This window comes from Mandrillus leucophaeus, unplaced genomic scaffold, assembly GCF_000951045.1.
Source record: "Mandrillus leucophaeus isolate KB7577 unplaced genomic scaffold, Mleu.le_1.0 Scaffold1616, whole genome shotgun sequence".
Classification (NCBI taxonomy): Eukaryota; Metazoa; Chordata; class Mammalia; order Primates; family Cercopithecidae; genus Mandrillus; species Mandrillus leucophaeus.
In genome coordinates this window covers 264603-289714 of record NW_012101606.1, presented here as the reverse complement: position 1 = coordinate 289714, position 25112 = coordinate 264603, and the positions used below count along the sequence as shown (strand labels likewise).

Below are 25112 nucleotides of genomic sequence, written 5' to 3'. Positions count from 1 at the left end.
ACTCTTATTTAACAAATAAAGAAAGATTAGGGAGAGATGAGGAAACATTATCAAGAGTTGGAAAATACTTGAATGTAATCTACAATACGAGATAGAAGATATCCAGAAAAATAGGGCCAGAAAAGTGAAACAGGGAGGCAATATGAAAAGCATATGTAGCACATCACTGAAGAAGGAAAAAACAGTAAGGGAAAGGAGATGTTAAAAAGAGAAAGTCCAGAAAGCCAGAAAGAACCACAGATGCCTTCACAGAGTAATAATAAAAAGATATCACTAGTAGAAGAGGCTACCACCTAGGCTGGGTGCGGTGGGTCACCCTGTAATCCCAGCACTTTGGGAGGCCAAGGCAGGTGGATCACTTGAGGTCAGGAGTTCAAGGCCAGCCTGGCCAACATGGCAAAACCCCATCTCTACTAAAAATACAAAAATTAGCTGGGTGTGGTCGAGCACACCTGTAGTCCCAGCTTCTCGGGAGACTGAAACAAGAGAATTGCTTGAACCCGGGATGTGGAGGTTGCAGTCAGCTGAGATCACACCACTGCACTCCAGTCTGGTGACAGACAAGACTCCATTTCAGAAGAAAAAAAGAAAAAACAAGGGGCTACCACTTAATCTCAAACAAAAGGCTGAATTTATTGTTCAATTAAGGGACAGTTGCACTTGTGGGTCAGTTTCTCTGACCGGAGAACGTTTGTGGAAGTGTGGATCTTGGTGACTGGTGGCCTTCAGAAGTGAGATTTGTTAGTGGTTAGCTGACTTTTAGTGAAAGCAGGTCACTGGAGTGTGGCTGTTACTAACTGGCTGACTTTCAGAAGCATGGGGAAGTGAATGGTTGGCTGGCTTTCAGAGGCCTGTGTACTGGCCAGAAGCTGTTGTTGATTAATTGGGATGATTCTGGTTGTTATTGACCACATGGCCAAACAATAATGAGTTTTCATAGAAGTGTAGGGACTTTCAATTATCATACACATATATATCACAGTTTCTTTATCCACTCATTAACTGGTGGGCATTTGGGTTGGCTCCACAATTTTGCAGTTGTGAATTGTGCTGCTATAAACATGCGTGTGCAAGTATCTTTTTCAAATAATGACTTCTTTTCCTCTGGGTAGATACCCAGTAGTGGGATTACTGGATCAAATGGTAGTTCTATTTTTAGTTCTTTAAGGAATCTCCACACTGTTTTCCATAGCAGCTGTACTAGTTTACATTCCCACCAGCAGTGTAGAAGTGTTCCCTGTTCACTGCATCCACGTCAGCATCTACTGTTTTTTGATTTTTTGATTATGGCCATTCTTACAGAAGTGAGGTGGTATCACATTGTGGTTTTGATTTGCATTTCCCTGGTCGTTGGTGATGCTGAGCAATTTTTTCATATGTTTGTTGGCCATTTGTATATCTTCTTTTGAGAGTTGTCCATTCATGCCCTTAGCCCACTTTTTGATGGGATTGTTTGTTTTTTTTTTCTTACTGATTTGTTTAAGTTCATTGTAGATTCTGGATATTAGTCTTTTGTCAGATGTATAGATTGTGAAGATTTTCTCCCACTCTGTGGGTTGTCTGTTTACTCCGCTGACTGTTCCTTTTGCCATACAAAAGTGCTTAGGCTTAATTAAGTCCCAGCTATTTATCTTTGTTTTTCTTGTATTTGCTTTTGGGTTCTTGGTCATGAAAGCCTTGCCTAAGCCAATGGTTAGAAGGGTTTTTCTGATGTTATCTTCTAGAATTTTTGTAGTTTCAGGTCTTAGATTTAAGTCTTTGATCCATCTTGAGTTGATTTTTGTATAAGGTGAGAGATGAGGATCCAGTTTCATTCTCCTACATGTGGCTTGCCAATTATCCCAGCACCATTTGTTGAATAGGGTGTCTTTTCCTCACTTTATGGTTTGTTTGCTTTGTCAAAGATCAGTTGGCTGTAAGTATTTGGGTTTATTTCTGGGTTCTCTATTCTGTTCCATTGGTCTATGTGTCTATTTTTGTACCAGTACCATACTGTTTTGGTGATTATGGCCTTATAGTATAGTTTGAAATCATGTTGTGTGATGCCTCTAGGTTTGTTCTTTTTGCTTAGTCTTGCTTTGGCTTTGCGGGCTCTTTTTTGGTTCCATGTGAATTTTAGAATTGTTTTTTCTAATTCTGTGAAGAAAATGGTAGTATTTTGATGGGGATTGCACTGAATTTGTGATTGCTTTTGGCAGTATGATCATTTTCACAATATTGATTCTACCCATCCATGAAGCATGGGATGCATTTTCATTTGTTCATGGTGTCTATGATTTCCTTCAGCAATATTTTGTAGTTTTCCTTATAGAGGTCTTTTGACTCCCTGGTTCAGTATATTCCTAAATTTGTTTTTTTTCTTTTTTTGCAGCTATTGTAAAAGGGGTTGAGTTCTTGATTTGATTCTCTGCTTGGTCACTGTGGTTGTATAGAAAAGCTACTGATTTGTGTACATTAACCTTGTATCCAGAAGCTTTGCTGAATTCTTTTATCAGTTTAGGAGCTTTTGGGGAGTCCTTAGGGATTTCAGGGTAAACAGTCACATCATCAGCAAATGGTGACAGTTTGACTTCCTGTTCACCAATTTGGATGCCGTTTATTTCTTTCTCTTGTCTGATTGCTCTGGCTAGGACTTCTAGTACTATGTTGAAGAGGAGTGGTGAGAGTGGGCTTCCTTGTCTTGTTTCAGTTCTCAGAGGGAATGCTTTCAACATTTCCACATTTAGTATTATGTTGGCTGTGGGTTTGTCATAGGTGGCTTTTATTACATTAAGGTATGTCCCTTGTATGCTGATTTTGCTGAGAGTTTTAATCATAAGGAGATGCTGGATTTTGTTGAATGCTTTTTCTGCATCTGTTGAAATGATCATGTGATTTTTGTTTTTAATTCTGTTTATGTGGTGTATCACATTTATTGACTTGCATATGTTAAACCATCCCTGCATCCCTGGTATGAAACCTACTTGATCATGGTGGATTATCTTTTTGATATGTCGTTGGATTCAGTTGGTGAGTATTTTGTTAAGGATTTTAGCATCTATGTTCATCAAGGATATCAGCCTGTAGTTTTCTTTTTTGGTTATGTCCTTTCCTGGTGTTGGTATTAGGGTGATGCTGGCTTCACAGAATGAATTAGGGGGGGTTCCTTCTTTCTCTATCTTGTGGAATAGTGTCAAAAGGATTGGTACCAATTCTTTGGTGGAATTCTGCTGTGAATTTGTCTGATCCTGGACTTTTTTTTGTTGGTAATTTTTAAATTACCATTTCAGTCTTGCTGCTTGTTATTGATCTGTTCAGGGTATCTAATTCTTCCTGATTTACACTAGGAGGATTGTGTTTTTCCAGGAATTTATCCATCTCTTCTATGTTTTCTAGTTTATGTGCATAAAGGTATTCATAGTAGCCTTGAATGACCTTTTGTATTTCACTGGTGTCAGTTGTAATATTTCCTGTTTCATTTCTTAGTGATGTTATTTGGGTTTTCTCTCCTCTTGGTTAATTTTGCCAGTGGTCTATAAATTTTATTTACCTTTTCAAAGAACCAGCTTTTGTTTCATTTATCTTTTATATTTTTTTGTTCCAATTTCATTTAGTTCTGCTCTGATCTTGGTTATTTCCTTTCTTCTGCTGGGTTTGGGTTTGGTTTGTTCTTGTTTCTCTAGTTCCTTCAGGTGTGACCTTAGAGTGTCAATTTGTGCTCTTTCAGTCCTTTTGATGTAGGTGTTTAGGGCTATAAACTTTACTCTTAGCACCACCTTTGCTGTATCCCAGAGGTTTTGATTGTCGTTCAGTTTGAAAAATTTTTTAATTTCCATCTTGATTTCATTTTTGACCCAATGCTCATTCAGGAGCAGGTTATTTAATTTTCATGTATTTGCATGGTTTTGGAGATTCCTTTTGGAGTTGATTTCCAGTTTTATTCCACTGTGATCTGAGAGACTGCTTGATATAATTCCGATTTTGTTAAATTTATTGAGGCTCATTTTATGGCCTATCATATGGTCTATCTTAGAGAAAGTTCCATGCGCTCTTGAATAGAATGTATCTTCTGTGACTGTTGGATGAAATATTCTGTCTATGTCTGTTAAATCCATTTGTTCCAAGATATAGTTTAAATCCATTGTTTTATTGTTGACTTCCTGTCTTGATGACCTGTCTAGTGCTGTCAGTGGAGCACTGAGGTTCTCCACTATTATTGTGTTGCTGTCTATCTCATTTCTTAGGTCTATTAGTAATTGTTTTATAAATTTGGGAGCTCCAGTGTTAGGTGCATATACGTTTAGAACTGTGATATTTTCCTGTTGGACAAGGCTTTTTACCATTATACAGTGTCCCTCCATGTCTCTTTTAACTGCTGTTGCCCTAAAGTTTGTTTTGTCTGATATAAGAATAGCTACCCCTGCTTGCTTTTTGTGTCCTTTTGCATGAAATGCCTTTTTCCACCCCTTTACTTTAAGTTTATGTGAGTCTTTATGTGCTAGGTGAGTCTCCTGAAGGCAGCAGATGGTTGGTGAGTTCTTACCGGTTCTGTGGTTCTGTATCTTTTAAGTGGAGCATTGAGGTCATTTACATTCAATGTTAGTATTAAAATGTGAGGTACAATTACATTCATTGTGCTTTTTGTTGCCTGTGTACTTTGTTTTTTTTTTTACTTTTAAATTTGTATTTTATTTTTGTTTTATAGGTCCTGTGTGATTTATGCTTTAAAGAGGTTGTGTTTTGATGTGTTCCTAGGATTTGTTTCAATATTTAGTGCTCCTTTTAGTGGTTCTTGTAGTGGTGGCGTGGTAATGGCAAATTCTCTCAGCATTTGTTTGTCTGAAAAAGACTGTATCTTTCCTTCATACATGATGCTCAGTTTTGCTGGATACAAAAGACTTGTCTGATAATTGTTTATCAGACAAGCTAGAAGGGATTAGGGCCCCAATCCCTTCTAGCTTGTAGGGTCTCTGCTGAGAAATCTGCTGTTAATCTGATAGATTCTCCTTTAGAGGTTACCTGGTGCTTCGGTCTCACAGCTCTTAAGATTCTTTCCTTCGTCTTAAATTTGGTTAACCTGAAGACAATGTGCCTAGGCGAAGATCTTTTTGTGATGAATTTCTCTAGTGTTCTATGTGCTTCTTGTATTTGGATGTCTAGGTCTCTAGCAAGGCCAGGGAAGTTTTCTTCAATTATTCCCCCAAATATGTTTTCCAAGCTTTTAGAATTCTCTTCTTCCTCAGGAGCACCGATTATTCTTAGGTATGGTCATTTAACATAATCCCAGACTTCTTGGAGGCTTTGTTCATATTTTCTTATTCTTTTTACTTTGTCTTTGTTGGATTGGGGTAATTCAAAGATTTTGTCTTTGAACTCTGAATTTCTCTCTTCTACTTGTTCAATTCTATTGCTGATGTTTTCCAGAGCATTTCACATTTCCAAAAGTGTGTCCAAAGTTTCCTGAATTTTTTATTGATTTTCTTTAAGCTATCTATTTCCTTGAATATTTCTCCCTTCACTTCTTGTATCATATTTTGGATTTCCTTGCACTGGGCTTTGCCTTTCTCTGGTCCCTCCCTGATTAGCTTAATAACTAACCTCCTGAATTCTTTTCCGGGTAAATCAGGGATTTCTTCTTGGTTTGGATCCATTGCTGGCGAACTAGTGTGATTTTTGGGGTGTGTTAAAGAGTCTTGTTTTGTTATCTTACCAGGGTTGGTTTTCTGGTTCCTTCTCATTTGAGTAGGCTCTGTCAGAGGAAGGGTCTAGGACTGAAGGTTGTTGTTCAGATTCTTTTGTCCCACGAGATGTTCCCTTGATGTAGTACTCTCCTCCTTTTTCTGTGGATGTGGCTTCCTGTGAGTCAAATTGCAATGATTGTCGTCTCTTTTCTAGGTCTAGTGACCCAGCGAGCCTACCAGGCTCCTGGTAGGGGTTGTCTGCACAGAGTCCTGTGATGTGAACCATCTATGGGTCTCTCAGCTGTGGATACCAGTGCCTGTTCTGCTGGAGGTGACAGGGGTGCAATGAACTCCATGGGGGTCCTTAGCTTTGGTGCTTTAATGCTCTATTTTTGTGCTCGTTGGCCTACTGCCAGGAGGTGGCGCTTTCCAGAGAATATCAGCTGTGGTTTTATGGGAAGGAACCGGTGGTGGGCAGGCCCTAGAATTCCTAAGATCGTGTGCCCTTTGTCTTCAGCTACCAGGGTGGATAAGGAAGAACCATCAGGTGGGGGAGGGGCTAGCCATGTCTGAGCTAAGACTCTCCTTGGGCAAGTCTTGCTGCAGCTGCTATGGGGGGTAAGGGTGAGATTCCTGTGTCACTGGAGTTGTGTACCTAGGAGTATTATGGATGCCTCTGCTGAGTCATGCAGGTTGTCCGGGAAATGGGGGAAAGCTGGCAGTCACAGGCCTCACCCAGCTCCCAAGCAAACCAAAGGGCCAGACTCACTCCCACCATGCCCCACCCCAACAGCCCCCAGACCATTTCCAGGCTTGAAAACCTGCCCCAGGCTATCGGCCTCACAGCTGCAAAAGAAAAAGGCTTAGTTCTTCCCCACCTGCGGAGTCTGCATACCAGATTTGCACCCTCACAAGAGGTGCAGGAGGCTTCTCACTCCTGTTCAAATTGTTGCAAAGTTCAGCTAGAGATTTGCTTCTCCCTGTGTAGTTTTAATCCCTGCTGCTCTCCTGTTGCATCCCTGTGGTGCCAGACAGGAATGGCCTGCTAGGGGACCCAGCCAGCTCCCAGGGCCTTTCAGCTGCTTCCTCTACCCCTGTATTTCACTCACCTCTTCAGATTGACTCAGCTCCAGGTAAAGTTGGAAACTTCTCCTGCAAACAGACCTTCAGCTTCTCCAGTGGGGGTGTGTTTGGGAGAGGAGGGTCTCCTTTTCCCGCTTCTGCAGTTGGGGCCCTCACAGTTTTAGGGAGGGTCTCCTGGGTCCTGCAGTTGCAGTCTGCTTCCTTCAGAGGGTCATGTTGCTCAGGCTGGTCACAAACCATGGCCTATTTTTTATGTACGTATAAAAGAAAAGGATTATGATAAATGAGAAAGGGAGACAGGAGACCTGTCTCCTGATAATGTGATAATAGAGGATTCGGTGTAGGTGATTGATGAAGGAGTATTTTACAATCATGAAGATCTGTTCCATTTGTGTGTTCCATGAGAATGGCCCCAAGATATCTGATGTGGTCAAATGTAGGGAGGCCTGGTATTTCAGAAAAGATTGACCGCCATTGTCTTCAAGACTCAGTTAATCCTGGAAATCCTCTTATCTTCCCTTTAGTCACTGGTCTTGGAAAACTTTGGAGACATTGTAACATTTCTTTATATAATATTATTTCCTCAGCCAATAGATTATGGCTGAGAAAATAGCCTAGTTTTTGTTTTGTTTCATTTTGTTTGTTTTACAGAATTGGAGTTTTTCCTTAAAAGTTTTGTGTCCATTTTTGCCCAACTCAATGAATAGATTAAGAAATATCCAGATCTGGCCGGGCACGGTGGCTCAAGCCTGTAATCCCAGCACTTTGGGAGGCCGAGACGGGCGGATCACAAGGTCAGGAGATCGACACCATCCTGGCTAACCCGGTGAAACCCCGTCTCTACTAAAAAATACAAAAAACTAGCCGGGCGAGGTGGCGGCGCCTGTAGTCCCAGCTACTCCGGAGGCTGAGGCAGGAGAATGGCGGGAACCCGGGAGGCGGAGCTTGCAGTGAGCTGAGATCTGGCCACAGCACTCCAGCCTGGGTGACAAAAAAAAAAAAAAAAAAGAAATATCCAGATCTGTAGAGTATAATAGAGGTGACCTATGTCTCGGATCGGAGAAGATGCATGTCTGAGCTTTGTATCTCTTAGGTTGTATTTAAAACTTGGAAGAGGGTTTTCATTGTGTTCGTTTTTCATTGCTGCATGACAAATGACCACACATATAGTGGCTTACTACAATACCTACTTGTTATCTCACAGTCCTGCCAGCAGAAGTGTGGGTGGGCTCAACTCAGTTCCCTGCTTAGAGTCTCCCTAGGCTGAAATTAAGATGTCAGCCCAGCTGAAGTCTTATCTGAAGGCTCTGAGAAAAATCTTGCAATCAAGCTCACCCAGGTTGTTGACATAATCCAGCTCCTCGTGGTTGTTGAACTGAGGTCACTGCTTTGTTACTGGTTGTCGGTCACGGACCACTCTTAGCTCCTGGAGCTCCACTCCATCTTCAAGCCAGCAATCTTGTGTGGAATCCTTCTCATTCTTTGCATCTCTGACTTCCGCTTCTGCTGCTGGCTAAAGAAAACTTCTTGCTCTTAAAAGGCTCATATGGTTAGACAAGATCCACTCTGTTAGTCTTTCTTAAGGCCAGCTCTGCCAATTATGGAAGTAATATCTCATGTTCACAGTCCTCAGGATTAGGGAAAGAAATATTTGGGGCCATCTTAGAATTCTGCCTATCATCAAGGAAATTCCTAGAAAATAACTGTCCAGATGAGCCATTGATTTTCCCAAGCAAATAATATTTATCAAATGAGACATTAAACGAAGCTGCATATAAATACATGAAAAATTTTGGCTTTAGGTGAGACTGAAGAGATCGTAGTAATCCGGTTAGGAGGTACAGGGAAGTGAGGTATACCTATTTTGTTTATTGCTTGCAGATCTCAAATCATGCATAGTGTAGGTATACTAATGTTCAGGTCAACTATACATAGATCATGTGTCAGGGAATTTTCCAGGACTTCTAAAATTAGTCCTTCTTCTGAACCTTTAATCTGGTAGTTCCATTTGCAGAATAGATCCCTGCCTATTACATTTATAGAGGTTTTGTTGAAAAGAGTGTTCCTCAGATAATGGTCTGAAAGTAACGGGTTACTGGTTGAGACGTGGGAACATTTGGTGACTTTTTTCTCTTCTTTTATAGATCTACTTGTCAAATGTGTTACTTACTTTGGACATGGCAAAACTTCCCCATCATAAGCCAGAGTCATTTTAGCGAAAATGTTGCCAGTTATTAAGAAAAGTACAAGAGTTAGAATCATGATGAAAGTATACAGAGGAAGTGAAACTTTTGTCAGGGGGAGATTATGGCTTTGGCAAAGACAATCCCATGACAAACAGCAAAGAGGCCACTATGTTTCAGTACAAGCGTGAATGGTGTGTTCCACATGAATGAAGCAGTAACTGAAAAGGGAACATACGATTAATTACATGATTGTAGTTGACTCCAGATTGCATACTAAACAAAATGATTTTCTTTCACAAATTGACAAGACACTAGGTGCCCTCATGAAGGTTTTGATGAGGGACTCAAGATAAAGTGTGGCCAAACATCTTTGCACAGTTTGGCTACTGTCCAATGGACCCACATCCATTAGTTTTGGGGGCTGACTTGAATTGAGGACTTAGCAGACCTTGGCCACCATCTGTTTGCTTTGGATCACTATCTTCTAACATTCAGAAAGCACAGGAAAATCAGGAACAAACACACATGAAATAAGACTTTTTTTGGTAGAGTTTTGCTATGTTGCCCAGGATCGTCTGGAATTCCTGAGCTCAAGCAATCTGCCTGTAATATGACCTATTACAGGTGTCAGCCACCATGCCCAGCAGAGATAAGACTTTTTAAAAATAGACAGAAGAGGTCGGGTGTGGTGGCTCACACTTATAATCCCAGCACTTTGGGAGGCCGAGGTGAGTGGATCACCTGAGGTCAGGAGTTCGAGACCAGCCTGGCCAACATGGTGAAACCTCCTCTCTACTAAAAATACAAAAATTAAGCAGGTGTGGTAGTGGGCACCTGTAATCCTAGCTACTTTGGGAGGCTGAGACAGGAGAATCACTTGAACCCAGGAGGTGGAGGTTGCAGTGAGCCGAGATTGTACCATTGCACTCCAGCCTGGGCAACAAGAGCAAAATTCTGTCTCAAAAAAAAAAAAAAAAAAAGACAAAAGAAAGGTAACAGTGGATGAAGTAGTGAATAAATAAGCACATTAACTGAGAAAATGTTTGCTAAGTGGTGTACTTCCAACCCAAAATATCTAATTCTATCTAACTGTATGCCCTGCCCATCTTTAAATAAGATAAATTCAGAACTAAGAGTTCAATGAAACAAGTCAGATGGTTCAAGATGTTTCTGAGAAAGATTCACTTGGCAGTAGGTCAGAAAAATGGCCTGAGATGGACACAGTGGCCTGAGATTCATGCTTGTGGATCCAAGGGCCCCACAGGACACTCCCCAGCAAGAATCTTCAAGATTATCTCGGCAGGAACTCCAATTTTTGAAGGGCTAGGCTAGTACTCATTAACTGAAACTTAAAGCTGATTTATTCCTTGCCAAGCAAGGCATCTGGTGGGAGGAGGTCCTGTGCTTATAAGACACAGTCTTTATAGAAATGGAAACTGCATTTTTATATAGAGTTTTAGGAAGCATATTGTTTAGGGACCCCAGACCTTTAGAAACAGGAGTGTTTATGAGTAATTTAGCATTTGGCCATCAATGCAGGCTTTGTGGAGGGGGCTGTTGCTGACAGCTGGACTTCAGATATGTAGAACTGCCACTGATGGGCTTGCTTTCAGAAATATGGTTAGTGATATAAGTAGTCAATGGCCAATTGGGATGAGTTTAAATAGTTGCTTTTTACTATTGTCAAAGAACAGTAGTATTTTCTGGAATGATGAGAATTTTCTTGCTTTATTCTCAGTACTACAAGTACGAAAATAAAAGTAGAAAAAAGGAGGATGAGGTGCATAACATGGGGAGAGCATGGCTCTGTTAAGTGTCAAATGTGATTATTGGAGAAAGTATATTTTTTTCCAGAGAACAGTTCATCTTAGCTCAGAATATCAGTTTGTAGTATGACAGCACTAAAAACTCTTCTCTGGTCACTGTGTCAGGATCCTTGGACAGTAATTTTCTTGTTTCTCATTAGTGTCTGGTGAACTAGAAGATCACCCAATGAATGAAGAAGGAGAATCAGAAGAGCTCGCTTCTAGCCTGCTACATGATGATGTATCAGGTAATTATGACTTAAAAATAGTGAAAACGGAAACAGAGTTCTGATAAAGAGAAAAAGGAGGAGAAAAAAATAGACTTAAAGGAAGAATCAAATATAAGGAGGAGCAGTGAAAGGAGAAGATTTCAGAGGAAAAAGTAAAGAAGGGGAGCAACAAGGGTGCAGAAAAGAGAGTCACTGTGTCAAACTGAAAGTCTTCATGAATCACAATTTTGGCCCAGGAGCAGAGCAATCAGCATATGAAAATGAGAAGTGTTCCTGTGTCATGTGTTTCTCAGAAGAGGTGCCAGGAGGCCCAGAAGTAAAGATGGAAAGTGATCAAGCATGTGGCACAATGGGTAAGGCTGTCTGAGGGCTGTGGGATGGGGGTGGCTCAGTGGGCCCCACAGACCCCCAGTAGGGTGGAGGTAGGTGCTCCAGTCTGTTTAGAATCCTATTCTTTGCATTTGCTTCACCTGAGCCTTTGGGGAACTGCAGGGAGGCAAGAGATTGCTATAAGGTACTATTTAAGAGGATGGACTCTGCTGATTAGACATAGATGATGTCATAGAAGTATACTCTTTGAAATGCAGTTATCTTGTTGATTGCATTAGTATATTAAGTTACACCCAATCTTCCATGAAGCCCAGGATACCCCAGTGAACTTCTGCTGGTAGATAATAGTGTCACTTTGCTACAACTTAGAAAGGCCACACTCAAAAGACAACTAATCCTGGTACTTAATTGTCAGGAGGAAAGACAGCAGGTCTACTCTTCTTAGCCCAACACGTATTTTTGATAGAAGACCCAGGGCCCATCCTAGACTCCTAGATCTCAGTTCAGTAGGTTTTTGATTCCTCTAGAAGAAAGAGAGGAATGATTATCTGAACATAGTTATAAACTCAAGCCTTCTGTAGTATAAATTGTCCTAAAATCTGTAACTTTTATTTATTAATTTCTATTTCCTCACTACAACTTGTTATTTTCTAGATACTGTGGATATTGGAAACAACTCTACTTTGGGAAAACCCAAGAGGAAAAAAAGTAAGAATAAATAAGAATTTACTTGCTTTTGGTGTTACAAATATGTTTTTAATGCCAGAGTTTTATGCCTATATTGCCCTTGGTAGTTCTTGGTAGAAACATGGATGCTAAAGACTATGCTAGTGAGGGCTGAGAAGGAAGTAAATAACATGACAGAGAAAGTCTATATTGCATTAGAGAAGACCTGGATCATCATGAGCAGACTGTTAGTAAAAATATGGAGATTAACTGTGTTATTGGTGAGGGCTCAGAAGGACATAAGAAAGATGTGGAAAAGGCCTCCTTATTATATAGTGGCCTGTCCTGTACTCATGTGAAAAGCAGAACTTTCTGGATCTATAGCTAAGGAGATTTCCAAATACAGTAATCATGGTGTGTTGTGGTATCTTTTGCCAATTATAGTAAAATGCAAGAGGGAAGAGGTATATTGAAGGAAGAGCTGCTAAATGAAAAAGAATGAAGTCTTGATGATTTATAAAATTCTCAGCCTATCTAGGTCAAAAAACATGATAAAATAAGGAGATTCATTGTCAGGGATGTGTGCTTGGTAGAGACAAGCAAGACTTTTTGCAAGTTCCCTGGGAAGTAGTGAAAGGTCAGATTATTCATTCACATAAAAAGTTATTTGAAGAGATGAGGCATGTGACTCTTGAGTCCCTCAGCCATCTCAGCAGAAATCAAAAATAGATGTGTGTTGCTACAAAAAGAATAAAATACCTAAGAATACAGCTAATTAGGGAGGTGAAAGATCTCTACAAGGAGAACTAAAACCCTGTTCAAAGAAATGAGAGATGACACAAACAAATGGAAAAACATTCCATGTTCATGGACAGGAAGAATCAATATCATTTTAAAATGGCCATACTGCCCAAAGCAATTTATAAATTCAATGCTATTGCCATTAAGCTAACATTGAGTTTCCTCACATAACTAGAAAATATGATTTTAGAATCCACATGGAACCAAAAAAGAGCCTGAATAGCGAAGGCAATCCTAAGCAAAAAGAACAAAGCTGGAGACATCATGCTACCCAACTTCAAGCCATACTACAAGGCTACATTAACTGATATGGTTTGGCTGTGTCCCCACCCAAATCTCATCTTGAATTGTATCTCCCACAATTCCCAAGTGTTGTGGGAGGGACCCAGTGGCAGGTAGTTGAATTATGGGGGCCGGTTTTTCCTGTGCTATTCTCATAATAGTGAATATGTCTTCATGAGATCTGATAGTTTTATAAGGGGGAGTTTCCCTTCATAAGCTCTGTCTCTTTGCCTGCCGTCATCCATGTAAGACGTGACTTGCTCCTTCTTGTCTTCCACCATGATTATGAGGCTTCCCCAGCCACATGGAACTGTAAGTCCATTAAACTCTTTTTCCTGTATAAATTACCCAGGCTTGGGTATGTCTTTATCAACAGTGTGAAAACGGACTAATACAGTAACCAAATCAACATGGTACTGGTACAAGAACAGACACATAGCCTAGTGGAACAGAAGAGAGAACCCAGAAATAAGTCCAAACACCTACAACTATCTGATCTTCAACAAACCTGACAAAAACAAGCAACGGCAAAAGGTTTCCTTATTCAGTAAATGGTACTGGGATAATCAGCTAGCTGTATACAGAAAATTGAAACTGGACCCCTTCCTTACACCATATATAAAAATTATCTCAAGACAGATTAAAGAATTAAATGTAAAACCCAAAACTATAAAAACCCTGGAAGATGACCTAGGCGATACCATTCAGGAGATAGACATGGGCAAAGAGTTCATGACAAAGATGCCGAAAGCAACTGCAATAAAAGCAAAAATTGAAAAATGGGATCTAATTAAACTAAAGAGTTTCTGCACAGCAAAAGAAGCTATCATCAGAGTGAATAGACAGCTTACAGACTGGGAGAAAATTTTTGCAAACTATGCATCTGATGAAGATCTAACATCTAGCATCTATAAGGTACTTAAACAAATTTACAAGAAAAACAACCCCATTAAAAAGTGGGCAAAGGACATCAACAGATACTTCTCAAGAGAAGACATACATGCAGCCAGCAATCATATGAAAAAAAGCTCAGCATCACTGATCGTTAGAGAAATCCAAATCAAAACTACAAGGAGATACCATCTCACACCAGTCAGAATGACTACTGTTAAAAGGTCTAAAAACAACAGATACTGACAAGGTTGTGGAGAAAAAGGAATGCTTATACACACTGTTGCTGGGAGTGTAAACTAGCTCAGTAGTTGTAAACTACAACTGACAAGGTTGTGGAAGACACTGTGGCAATTCCTCAAAGACCTAAAGACAGAAATACTATTTGACCCAGCAATCCAATTACTGAGTATATATCCAAAGGAATAGAAATCATTCTGTTATAAAGACACATGCACATGTATGCTTATTGCAGCACTGTTCACAATAGCAAAGACATGTAATCAACCTAAATATCCAGCAATGATAGACTGGATAAAGAAAATGTGGTTCATATTCACCATGGAATACTGTGCAGCCATAAAAAAAAAGAATAAGATCATGTGCTTTGCAGGGACATGGATAGAGCTGGAGACCATTATCCTTAGCAAACTAATACAGGAACAGAAATCGAACACCACATGTTCTCACTTATAAGTGGTAATGAAATGATGAGAATACATGGACACATAGAGGGGAACAACACACACTGAGGCCTATCAGAAGGTGAAGGGTTGGAAGAGGGAGAGGATCCGGAAAAATAACTAATGGGTATTAGGCTTAATACCTGGGTGATGAAATAATCTGTATAACAAATGCCCATGACACATGTTTACCTATGTAACAAACCTGCACATATATCCTTGAACTTAAAGTATAAAAAAAAATAGATGTGTGAATTTCTAGGAAAGATCTGTGGGGAAGCTTCATGTCTGATGGAGGAAATCCCCATGATACATGCAGGAGATCCGTAAGATTCTTGAGGATTTTGTACCAAGAGAAACAAAGATGTCCATGTCTTATCTCCTAGAACCTATAATCTGTTACTTTATATGGCAAAAGGGACTTTGAAGATGTGATTAAGTTAAGGAGCTTGAGGTAAGATCACATGGGCCCCTAAAGTCAGAGAACATATCCTCCTGTCAAGAGAGGGACGTGTGACTATGGAAGAATGGTCAGAGAGAATAGAGTTGGATGTGGAGATGGATGCAGGGGTCCATCAACTAAGGAATGTGGGCAACCTTCTGAAGTTGGAAAAGGCTCCTCTGTGGCCTCCAGAAAGGAGCAAAGCCCTGCAGACACCTTAATTGATTTTAGCCCTGTGAGGTGCATGTCAGATTTCCAACCCACAGAATTATAAGACCATGAATTTGTGATTTTTTTGGTCGCTAAGTTTATGGTAATTTATTACAGCAGCAATACCTTTTGTAAGACCAAAAAACAAACAAACAAACAAAGAATTCACCCTATATGGTTATATTCGATCTTCTAAAGAATTTATATTTTTTCAAATTACTTACACTTTTATGCTGTTTTTTTTCCTGATTTTAAAATACGTATTCCCTATAAGCTTTGCTGTACATATTTCCATTTTTTTCTATGTTTTATTAGCACATTTAGAATTATGTAATATATCTAAATGAATACATTTAAGCCATTACATTTCTCTTTAAATCAATATAACATGCAGTAGATATTATAAACATTTAATATCTTGCCAACTTAACTGTAAAAAAAGTTTTATTTCATTCCTATTTTAACTTGCATTGCTTTCATTTTTGGTGCAGCTGAGCATTCTTCATTTGTTGTTGGCCATTTTTACTTTTTCTTCTATGAGTGCTTGGAACTTATATTTTGCCAGTGTGTTGTCTTTTTTTCCCCATGCTTTAGGACAACAAGAATACTTATATGTGACATATACTGAATGTCACCTATGTGTGTTGTCATATTTGATGTTATTCTTTTAGGTTTCTTTGTGGTACAGGCACATCTCATTTGATTGCACTTCGCTTTATTGTACTTTGAGAATATTGTGAGTTTTACAAATTGAATGTTTGTGACAACCCTGTGTCAAAAAAAGTCTATTGGTGCCCTTTTTCCAACAACATGTGCTCACTTTGTGTCTCTATAACATTTTGGTAATTCTCGCAAGATTTCAAACTTTATTATTATTATTCCTGTTATGGTAGTATGAAAAGTGACAACAATGATCTTTGATGTTACTATTCTAACTGTCTATGGCACCACACACTGTGTTCGTGTAAGATGGCAAACCTAATAAATGTGTGTGTTTCAGCTGCTTCACTGACCAGCTGTTCCCCAGTCTCTCTCCCTCTCTTGGACTTTCCTCTTTCCTGAGACAAAAAAAAAAAATATGGAAATTAAGTCAATTAATAATCCTACAATGGCCTCTAAAGGCTCAAGTTAAAGGAAGAGTCACATGTGTCTCACTTTAAATAAAAAGCTAGAAATGATGAGGCTTAGTTAGGAAGCCATGTCAAAAGCCAAGATAGGCTGAAAACTAGGCCTGTTGCAGCAAACAATTAGCCAAGTTATGAAGTGCTACTCCAGTGAACACATGAATGATAAGAAAGTGGAACAGACTTATTGCTGATATGGAGAAAGTATGAGTGATCTGGATAGAAGATCCAACCAGCTACAACATTCCCTTAAGCGAAACCTTAATCCAGAGTGAGGCCTAAACTCTCTTCCATTCTATAAAGGCTGAAAGATGTGGGAAGCTGCATAAGAAAAGTTTGTGACTAGCTGATGTTGGTTCCTGAGGTTGAAGGAAAGAAGCTGTCTCATAACATTAAAGGGCAAGGCGAAGCAACAAATGCTGATGTAGAAGCTGCAGAAGGTTGTCCAGAAGATCTAGCCAAGATCATAGATGAAGGTGGCTACACTAAACAACAGCTTTACAGTGTAGACTAAACAGCCTTTGATTGGAAGAAGATGCCATCTAGAACTGTCATAGCTACAGAGGAGAAGTCAATGCCTGGCCTCAAAGCTCCACGGAACAGGCTGAGTCTCTTGTTAGAGGCTAATGGAGCAGGTGACTTTCACTTGAAGCCAATGCTCATTCACCATTCTGAAAATCCTAGGGCCCTTAAGAATTATTCTAAGTCTACTCTGCCTGTGCTGTATAATTGGAATAAAGCCCAGATGACAGCACATCTGTTTACAGCATGGTTTACTGAATATTTTAAACCCACTGTTGAGACATACTCCTCAGAAAAAAAGATTCCTTTCAAAGTATTACTGTTCATTGACAGTGCACCTAGTCATCCAGGAGCTCTGATGGAGATGTACAGGTGATTAATGTTATTTCCATGCCTGCTAACACAACATCCATTCTGCAGCCCATGGATCGAAGAGTAATTTCAACTAGCAAGTCTTAATATTTAAGAATTACATGTTGTAATGCTATAACTGTCTCTATACATAGTGATTCCTCTGATGAATCTGGGCAGTCAATTGGAAAACTTCTGGAAAGGATTCACCATTTTACGTGCCATAAGAACATTCATGATTCATGAGAGGAGGTCAGAATATCAACATTAACAGGAATTTAGAAGAAGTTGATTACAATCCTCATGGATGACTTTGAAGGGCTCAAGACATCAGTGAAGAAGTAATTGCAAATGTGGCAGAAAGAGCCAAGAGAACCAGAATTAGAAGTGGAGCCTGAAGATGTGACTGAATTGCAGCAATCTCATGATAAACCTTGAGTGGATGAGGAGTTGCTTCTTATGAATGAGCAAAGAAAGCAGTTTCTTGAGATGGAACTTATACCTGGTGAAGATGCTGTGAACATTGTTGAAATGACAAAAAAGGATTTAGAAAATATTAGTTGATAAAGCAGCAGCAGGATTTGAGAGGATCTACTGTGATAAAATGCTACTAATTTCATTCTTTTGCTTGTGGATATTCAGTTTTCTTAGGACCATTTATTGAAGAGACTATCTTTTCTCCATTATTTATTCTTGTCACCCTTGTCAAGATTAAATGCCCCTTCTTGACATCTGTATTCAGTATAGTGATGTAAGTCCTAGTTAGAGCATGTAAGCAAGAAAAAAAAAGCCATCCAAATTGGAAAGAAGTTAAATTGTCTCTGTTTGCAGGTGACACAATCTTCTATGTAGAAAACACTACAGAGTTCATAAAAAAACTATTGGAGCTAACAAATGAATTCAGTAAAGTTGCAGGATTCAAAGATCAGTTGTGTTTCTATGCACTAACAATGAACTATCTAAAAAAGAAATTAAGAAAACAATCCCATTTACAATAGCCACAAAAAGAATAAAATAGGAACCCATTTAACAAGAGGTGAAATATTTGCACACTGAAAACTATGACATTCATGAAAGCAATTGAAAAATATACAAATAAATGGAAAGATATCTCATGTTCAAGAACTGGAAGAATATTGTTAAAATGTCCGTATTACCCAGAGTGATCTGGAGAGTCAATGAAATCTCTATCAAAATTTAAATGACATTTTTCACAGAAATAGGTAAAAGGAATCCTAAAATTTGTATCGAATCATAAAAGACTCCAAATAGGCAAAGTAATTTTGAAAAAAAAAAAAAAAGAAACAAAGCTGGAGGCATCATACTGTCTAATTTTAAACTATGTTGCAAAACAAGAGTAATCAAAACAGTATGGTAGTGGCATAAAAACACACATAAACCAATGCAATAGAATAGGGAACCCAGAAATAAACTCATGCATGTAGGTTCAAGTAATCTTTGATAAGGACACCAATAACAGGATTTTCTTTATGTAGATGTTCCACACGTCTACTTTTCTTATCTGCTTTATTGAACTGTAATTTACATAAAACAAATTCATCACCTTAAGGTATAATCAAATTTGTTTTAACAAATGTGTGCAGTTATGTAAATACCTCCACAATCATGACATGTATCATTTCCATCACCCCAAAGTCCACTTGTATTCGTCTCTCCATTCTCTAGTTCTTGACAACAGCTGATCTGTTTTTTGCTGGTTTGTTTTTTAAAAGATGGGACCTCACTGTGTGTTCCAGGATGGCCTTAAACTCCTGGGCTCAAGTGATTCTCCTGCCTCAGACTCCCAAATAAGTGACAATACAGGCATATACCACCCCTAAATTAAGGTGTTTTTTGTTTTTTGTGTTTTTTTTGGCAACCTAATGTGTGGTCAATGTTTGTAAATGTTTTCTGCCCCTTGAGAATAATGTACATTTGAATTATTTGTTAGGCTCTGGCTTCACTCCATGTGTCTTTTTTATCAAGCACAACTTTGTTGTTTAAATTCGTGTCCACAGTAATTTAAATTTTATTTGCTCCATCAGATTTGCATACAAATGTGTTAAATTCTCGCACATGGTTGTATATTTGCCAATTCCTCTTTATTTTGTTGCTTTACTTTACATATTTTGGGGCTATTCATGATTTATAACTTCTTAATGGACGTTTTTCTTTTGTCATTATACAGCATTCTGCTTTATCCCTGTTAATGCTTTTGCCTTAAAATCTCTTTGGCTGAGTACTAACATTGTTACGCAAACTTTTATGGTTTTTTAAAAATATTTTTCACTCACTTTATGTGATGCCCTCTTGTTCAGTTTTCTTTTATGTCTCTTGTAACTGCACTTAACTTTTGTAATTTTGTCTGATAATCCTAGCTTCTTAATAGGTAAATTTAAATTTATTTACATTTATTGAGATTCCAGATGTATATGGACCTATATCTTCTGTGGTATTGTTGACTATACTTTATTTGTGTTTTTCATGTCTCCTTCCTGCTTTCTAATGGATTGGTATAAAACTATATATTCTTCCCTTTCTCCCTGCTGGTTTAGAAATTAAAGATAAAATTTCTGTAATGTTTTAAATTATGCCCCAATCCCAAAAGATGACAAGGAGCTTATCATGGTTTCCCTACAAACTGAACACCCCATTTCTACCATTTTGGCTATTGTTTAATATTTTATTTTTAACTATAAATTTTGAAACTATTATCATTTTTACAGTTGATATTTACTTAATTTAAAAAAATTATTTTGTATGCTCACCATCTTTTTTTTCTTTGGTTTCACTTTTTGTCTAGCTGAAGTAAATTCTTTGTTTTTTCTAGTGAGTGATCTCTAAGTGGTAAACTCGCTAAGTGTTGGATGTACAACTTTGTCTTTACTTTGATAGAACTTCTTAGCTACATTAAAACTTCTAGGTCAATAATTTATTTCTTCTCAGTATAGTAAAGTGATTACTATATTATTTTCTGGAATCTATGGTGTGGCTAATAAAAATTATTTTCTTATTGTAACTAACTGTAACTTCTTGGTAAATATTCTGTCCTTTCTCTCTAAAAGCTTTTTTTCCCTAAAATTTAATCACGAAAATTTTAAGCATACAGAAGACTTGGGAGAATTGTATACTAAACATCAATATACTTTCACATAGATTCACAATTAACATTGTATCATTCCTGCTTTATCACTTTTCTATTCATCTATGCATTTCTCTATCCACTCACTAACTGGTGGTCAAGTTTGAAACATTTCAAGGCTGCAGACATTAGCACTCTTCCCCCTCAAATACGTTGGCATGTGTATCATTAACTAGAGTTCAATATTTATTTAGAATTCTTTTCTTAAGATAAAATTTACAATGAAATGCATGAGTATTAAGTATACCATTTGATGAGTTCTCGTAACTGCCTTTTTCTGCACCATCAAAATTCTTATCAAGATACAGAACATGACCATCACCTGGAAAGGTTCCTTATGCCCTGTCCGGTATATCTCACCCACTACCCATCAGGGCAATCACTACTCTTCTTTTTAACTATGATAATTTGGGTTTTTAAAAACTTTATATAGGTAAGGTTTTATAGCATATTCTCTTTAGAGTGGGATTTATTTCACACAGCATGTTTTTAAGATTCATCCATATTGTTGGATGTCTCAGTAGTTTGTTCTTTTTCATTGCTAAGTAGTGTACATTATCTGGATATACCAAATTTTGTTTATAATTCTATTGATGGACACCTCGAGTTTTTAAAGTTTTTTGCTATTATGAAAACTCTGCTGAGCATATTCTTGTAGGAATCTTCCTGTTTTTTCATATCTCTTGCTTAAATACCTAGGAGCAAAACTGCTGGGATATAGAGTAGACACATCAGTTCTTTCCCCCCAAGACCCATGAAAAGGATGGTGCAGAGCAAGCCCAGGTGGATGCTGCACTCACAGGTGTGTGCTGCAGTAGAAGAATGCTTCACTGAGGAAACCTATGGGCTTATAAGGGGACTGATAGCAAACCTACCCAAACCTTACCTCTGAGGGAGACATTATCTTTTTAGCTGGAATTTAAGCAACTCTCCTCTGGGGATATTAAGCAAATCTCCTCTGGGGATCTTAAGCAAATCTCTTCTGGCGGCATCTCCTCTGGAAAATGTCTAAGGAGGGAGATGTTGTCTATTTTATAGTGGTCAGGGATACATTTGCCCTATAATCTGGAGGCTACATGATCTCTAGCTTCCAAGACTGCTTTGCTATTCAAATATCCTTGAAGTGATACTCTGAGGCATGTAGAAATGCCATGGAGAATGGCCTTCCACCAAATTCACCCCACATTTTTGCTTCTGGCAAATTTCCCCATGAAGACACCACCTGGTCAGTCACTCTAATAGTCGGACCCATGGGTCCACATCCATTCAATTTTTTTCCTACAACATTTAACAAATTTTGACCCAGTGCAGTGGCTCACTCATGTTATCCCAGTACTTTGGGAGGCCAATACAGGAGGATCACTTGAGGTCAGGAGTTCAAAAACCAGCCTGGACAACATAGCAAGACCCCATATCTACACACACACCCGTACCCACACACATTTCATAAACTGTAAACGATTTAGGTCCCTTATGACCACCTCTAAGGTACAAGTCCTTACATGAGGGAGGCAATTAGTGCCTGGCTTTCATACAAGAAGTACAATCCCCAGGGCACACGTGGGGCTCCCAGAAGGAAAGTGTACACAATTGTTGGGCTTCCTTGAGTGGTATGTACATTGGTAAGGGGGAAGGTGAACAGTGTCTCCTATGTGGTTCCTGGCTGGCTATAAGCCTTGGAGTTCCCAGTTCTGTTCATCCTTGATTTGTTTGTGTGTGTGGCTAGGGAGAGGGTGGGCATGTTGGAGGAACTGCTTGAGGACAGTCTGTCCCATCTGTCCTATTTGTCCATGACACCAACCAGGTGGCAGCCCCCCTCTAACAAATGACTGAGAATAGTGGTAGGGACAATGTCTAGAGGGTTCAGTGTGGGACCTCAGAAGCTGGACCCAGCCCCTGCCGTCTCAAGGCTGGTGCAGAGAGGCTGACTCAGCATTCTCAGAGGTGGGAGCACTGGAGCAGGGTATTTTCCTTCTGGACAAAGGATCCTTGGGTTCTTCTGAAAGACAGATATCACCAATGCTCCCCTTTCTCCCATACCTCTTTAGATGTCTGGATTTTTGCTCTTGCTTCACTGCTGCAAAATCTGCTATACCACTCCAGTGGCTGTACCTTCATCTTTTATCCTAATCATCTCCTTTTCTCACTTAGACTTTCCGTCTACAAAATTAGATAGTAGAGGAAAAGCATTTTCATAAAATGTGTCTGGAGTTAAATCTGTATCCCTAGGCTCTTTGAAGGCCATACCCACCAGGCTGGTAGGGGAAAGGATGAGGCATCATCCTTAGGAATGGTTGCAACAGAATCCTGAATCTTCAAGATAGGTCTACAGAACACTTGCAACCCCTACCACTTCTGTCCTGGTCACTATCCAGGAAGGAGATGATCCCTTTCTGGGGGTTGCTCCCTTCAGTGAGCCTACTGCCCTCCCACAGTGTGCGGACAGGAGGAGATGAGGGATAGTCAGAAAGGCAGTGCACTGTGGAGTCACTTTTCAGATAAAGGGCACATCAGACTGCAAATGGTCCAGACAGCCAGATTCAGGACACTGATGAGTTTCTGGGGTCACAACAGTATTCCTGGAGTCAGCTGCTCTGCAGCCTGAAGTAGGGCTGACAGTGTGGAGGCACTGCTGATATTATTTAGTGAAATTATATAGGGATTCTATAATGAGTATGTAATTACATAATGAAAACTCACTACATCAAGTTCAGAATATCTCCCAACTTCCAATATAGAATATTATTTATAACATCATCAGCTTCAAGGAGGATGCCTTCTCATTGCACATTTGCATTTACACAACAAACACTTGAAAAAGGAACATGAAACAGCAGTTATCATTCACTCTAAGGTGCCAGCAAGAGTTAATTTTCTATTAAAAATTTTGTTTCAAGGAAGGTCATCTCCTATAGTCTCTCCCAAGCCCATGGCCCAAGGCTCATGCAGAGGTAAAATATAACTCTGTACTCAACCTCCACACTGCTACACTGATCCTAAAGTATTTTGCCCCATTCCTGAGGACCAAAGTATGAAAAAAAAACCTTTACTCTTACTGGCATATAAAACTCAAAGAATTATATTTATCCCTCTGCATAATTAACTTTATTCTCTTTGGTTTGAAGGAAAAAAGAGGGGGCATTGCTGGACCAGAGTAAGAAGGAGAATGCAGAAAAACGTCCAGCAACATGGTAAGCAGGCAAAGTGAGGTCATTACAGCTTTTGAGTTTATTAGGGCACTGCCCACTGTATTCTTGAAGGCCTGCAGTTCCCGAGGGCCTGGAGAGTTCTGTACCTCCTGTATCATTTAGGGTGTAGACTAACAGGCTGTGACAAGAGGCCTGAGAATGCAATGGCTTCAACAATATGGTTTCTCATGCATGTAATAGTCCAGAGGCCCACAGTTAATAAGGAGGTGTTATCATCCTCAGTATGACTTTCTTTCCTAGCTCAAGAAATTTTTATTAATTTGGAAAGACATTCCTAAGAGGACTAAATGAAGAAATCAGGGTGTATGTGTATGTGTACACAATTGTAAAAATATATATATGTATAACCATATTTTATGTGAAATTTATACTTCTGAAGTATATTTTTATGTATCCTGATAGATGCACATGTAATTATTTATCTGTATATATAAAGAGACATTAATATAGAAAAGTGGATGACAGTTCATTCATAAAAATATATGTAGTGGTTACGTTTGGTCAGTGTAATAGAAGCAATATTTATATTTTTATTTGTGGTTTTCAAATGTATGTGTGTATATTAAAATATTATAAATCTCCAACATTTTTAATGAAAACGTGTTATTCAAAAAGTAACATATGCAAAAAGAAAAGACTAGGAGAATATTTTTGCACAGATCATCATCTGGAGATCGCCATCCTCATCTGTGGCTATCTCCAGATGGTGATGTTTCATATCATTTTATTTTCTGAATTTCCTGTAAATACATTTCTTCTTTATAATCAGGCCCTGAAATCTTGGAAATTTATTTTAGTCATGGTCTGAGAACTTCCTTTCTTCTAGACGGTAAAGGCTAAGTCTCATTTTCTAAATGATTGTCAATTTTGAATCAGTGGATCTAAAATAGTAAGATTTTAGCATCCTATTGAAAATCGTTAATTTTTACCAATCTTGCCAGTTGATGTAGCTGCCTGGTTGGTGGATGTGACAGCTTTGTTTGGAAGGAAAAAAAAAGGGGTTGCATGCATTTTAAGAATGGCTGTTTTCAAATTGAAAATTTGTTTGGACTGAATCATTAAAACATTTTCATTTAAGTCTGTGTGTATGTAGACAAATTCTAAGAGACTTCAATGTACAATTAAATCCTGTGTGTAACTTAAAAGTCGACAATCTCAAAAGCAGAAAATGCTCTGGACACCTGCTTGAGGTTCTTTGTCTGAAAAAAGGGGATCCAGAATGAAACCCAGGACTCCCTCACTTGCTTTTGGTCCAGCCTGTCAGTTTTTCTGCCCAGTTCTATTAATACATTTTCCCCTGCCTATCCCCAGAAAACAGCAAAGCCGATGGCCAGGTGGTCTCAAATGAAAAGAAGGCGAACGTGAATCTGAAAGGCCTTTCCAAGATTAGGGGTAAGAAAAAGTTTGTGCCACTTTCCCTTTGCCCTACAGGTCAATACATTTTTTTTTATTATTATACTTTATGTTCTAGGGTACATGTGCACAACGTGCAGGT

At 38.9% G+C, this 25112-nt stretch overlaps 1 protein-coding gene across 1 annotated transcript in view; it reads left to right on the top strand.

Moving 5' to 3' along the window:
- LOC105536627 (nuclear body protein SP140) overlaps window positions 1-25112 on the top strand; it is a 59727-nt gene that overhangs the window by 7723 nt on the left and 26892 nt on the right. Inside the window, exons 2-6 of the mRNA XM_011976032.1 lie at window positions 10896-10982; window positions 11201-11317; window positions 11949-12002; window positions 23534-23599; window positions 24929-25009. Of these exons, the coding sequence (XP_011831422.1) occupies window positions 10896-10982; window positions 11201-11317; window positions 11949-12002; window positions 23534-23599; window positions 24929-25009 (405 nt within the window). The remainder of the gene's footprint in view (window positions 1-10895; window positions 10983-11200; window positions 11318-11948; window positions 12003-23533; window positions 23600-24928; window positions 25010-25112) is intronic.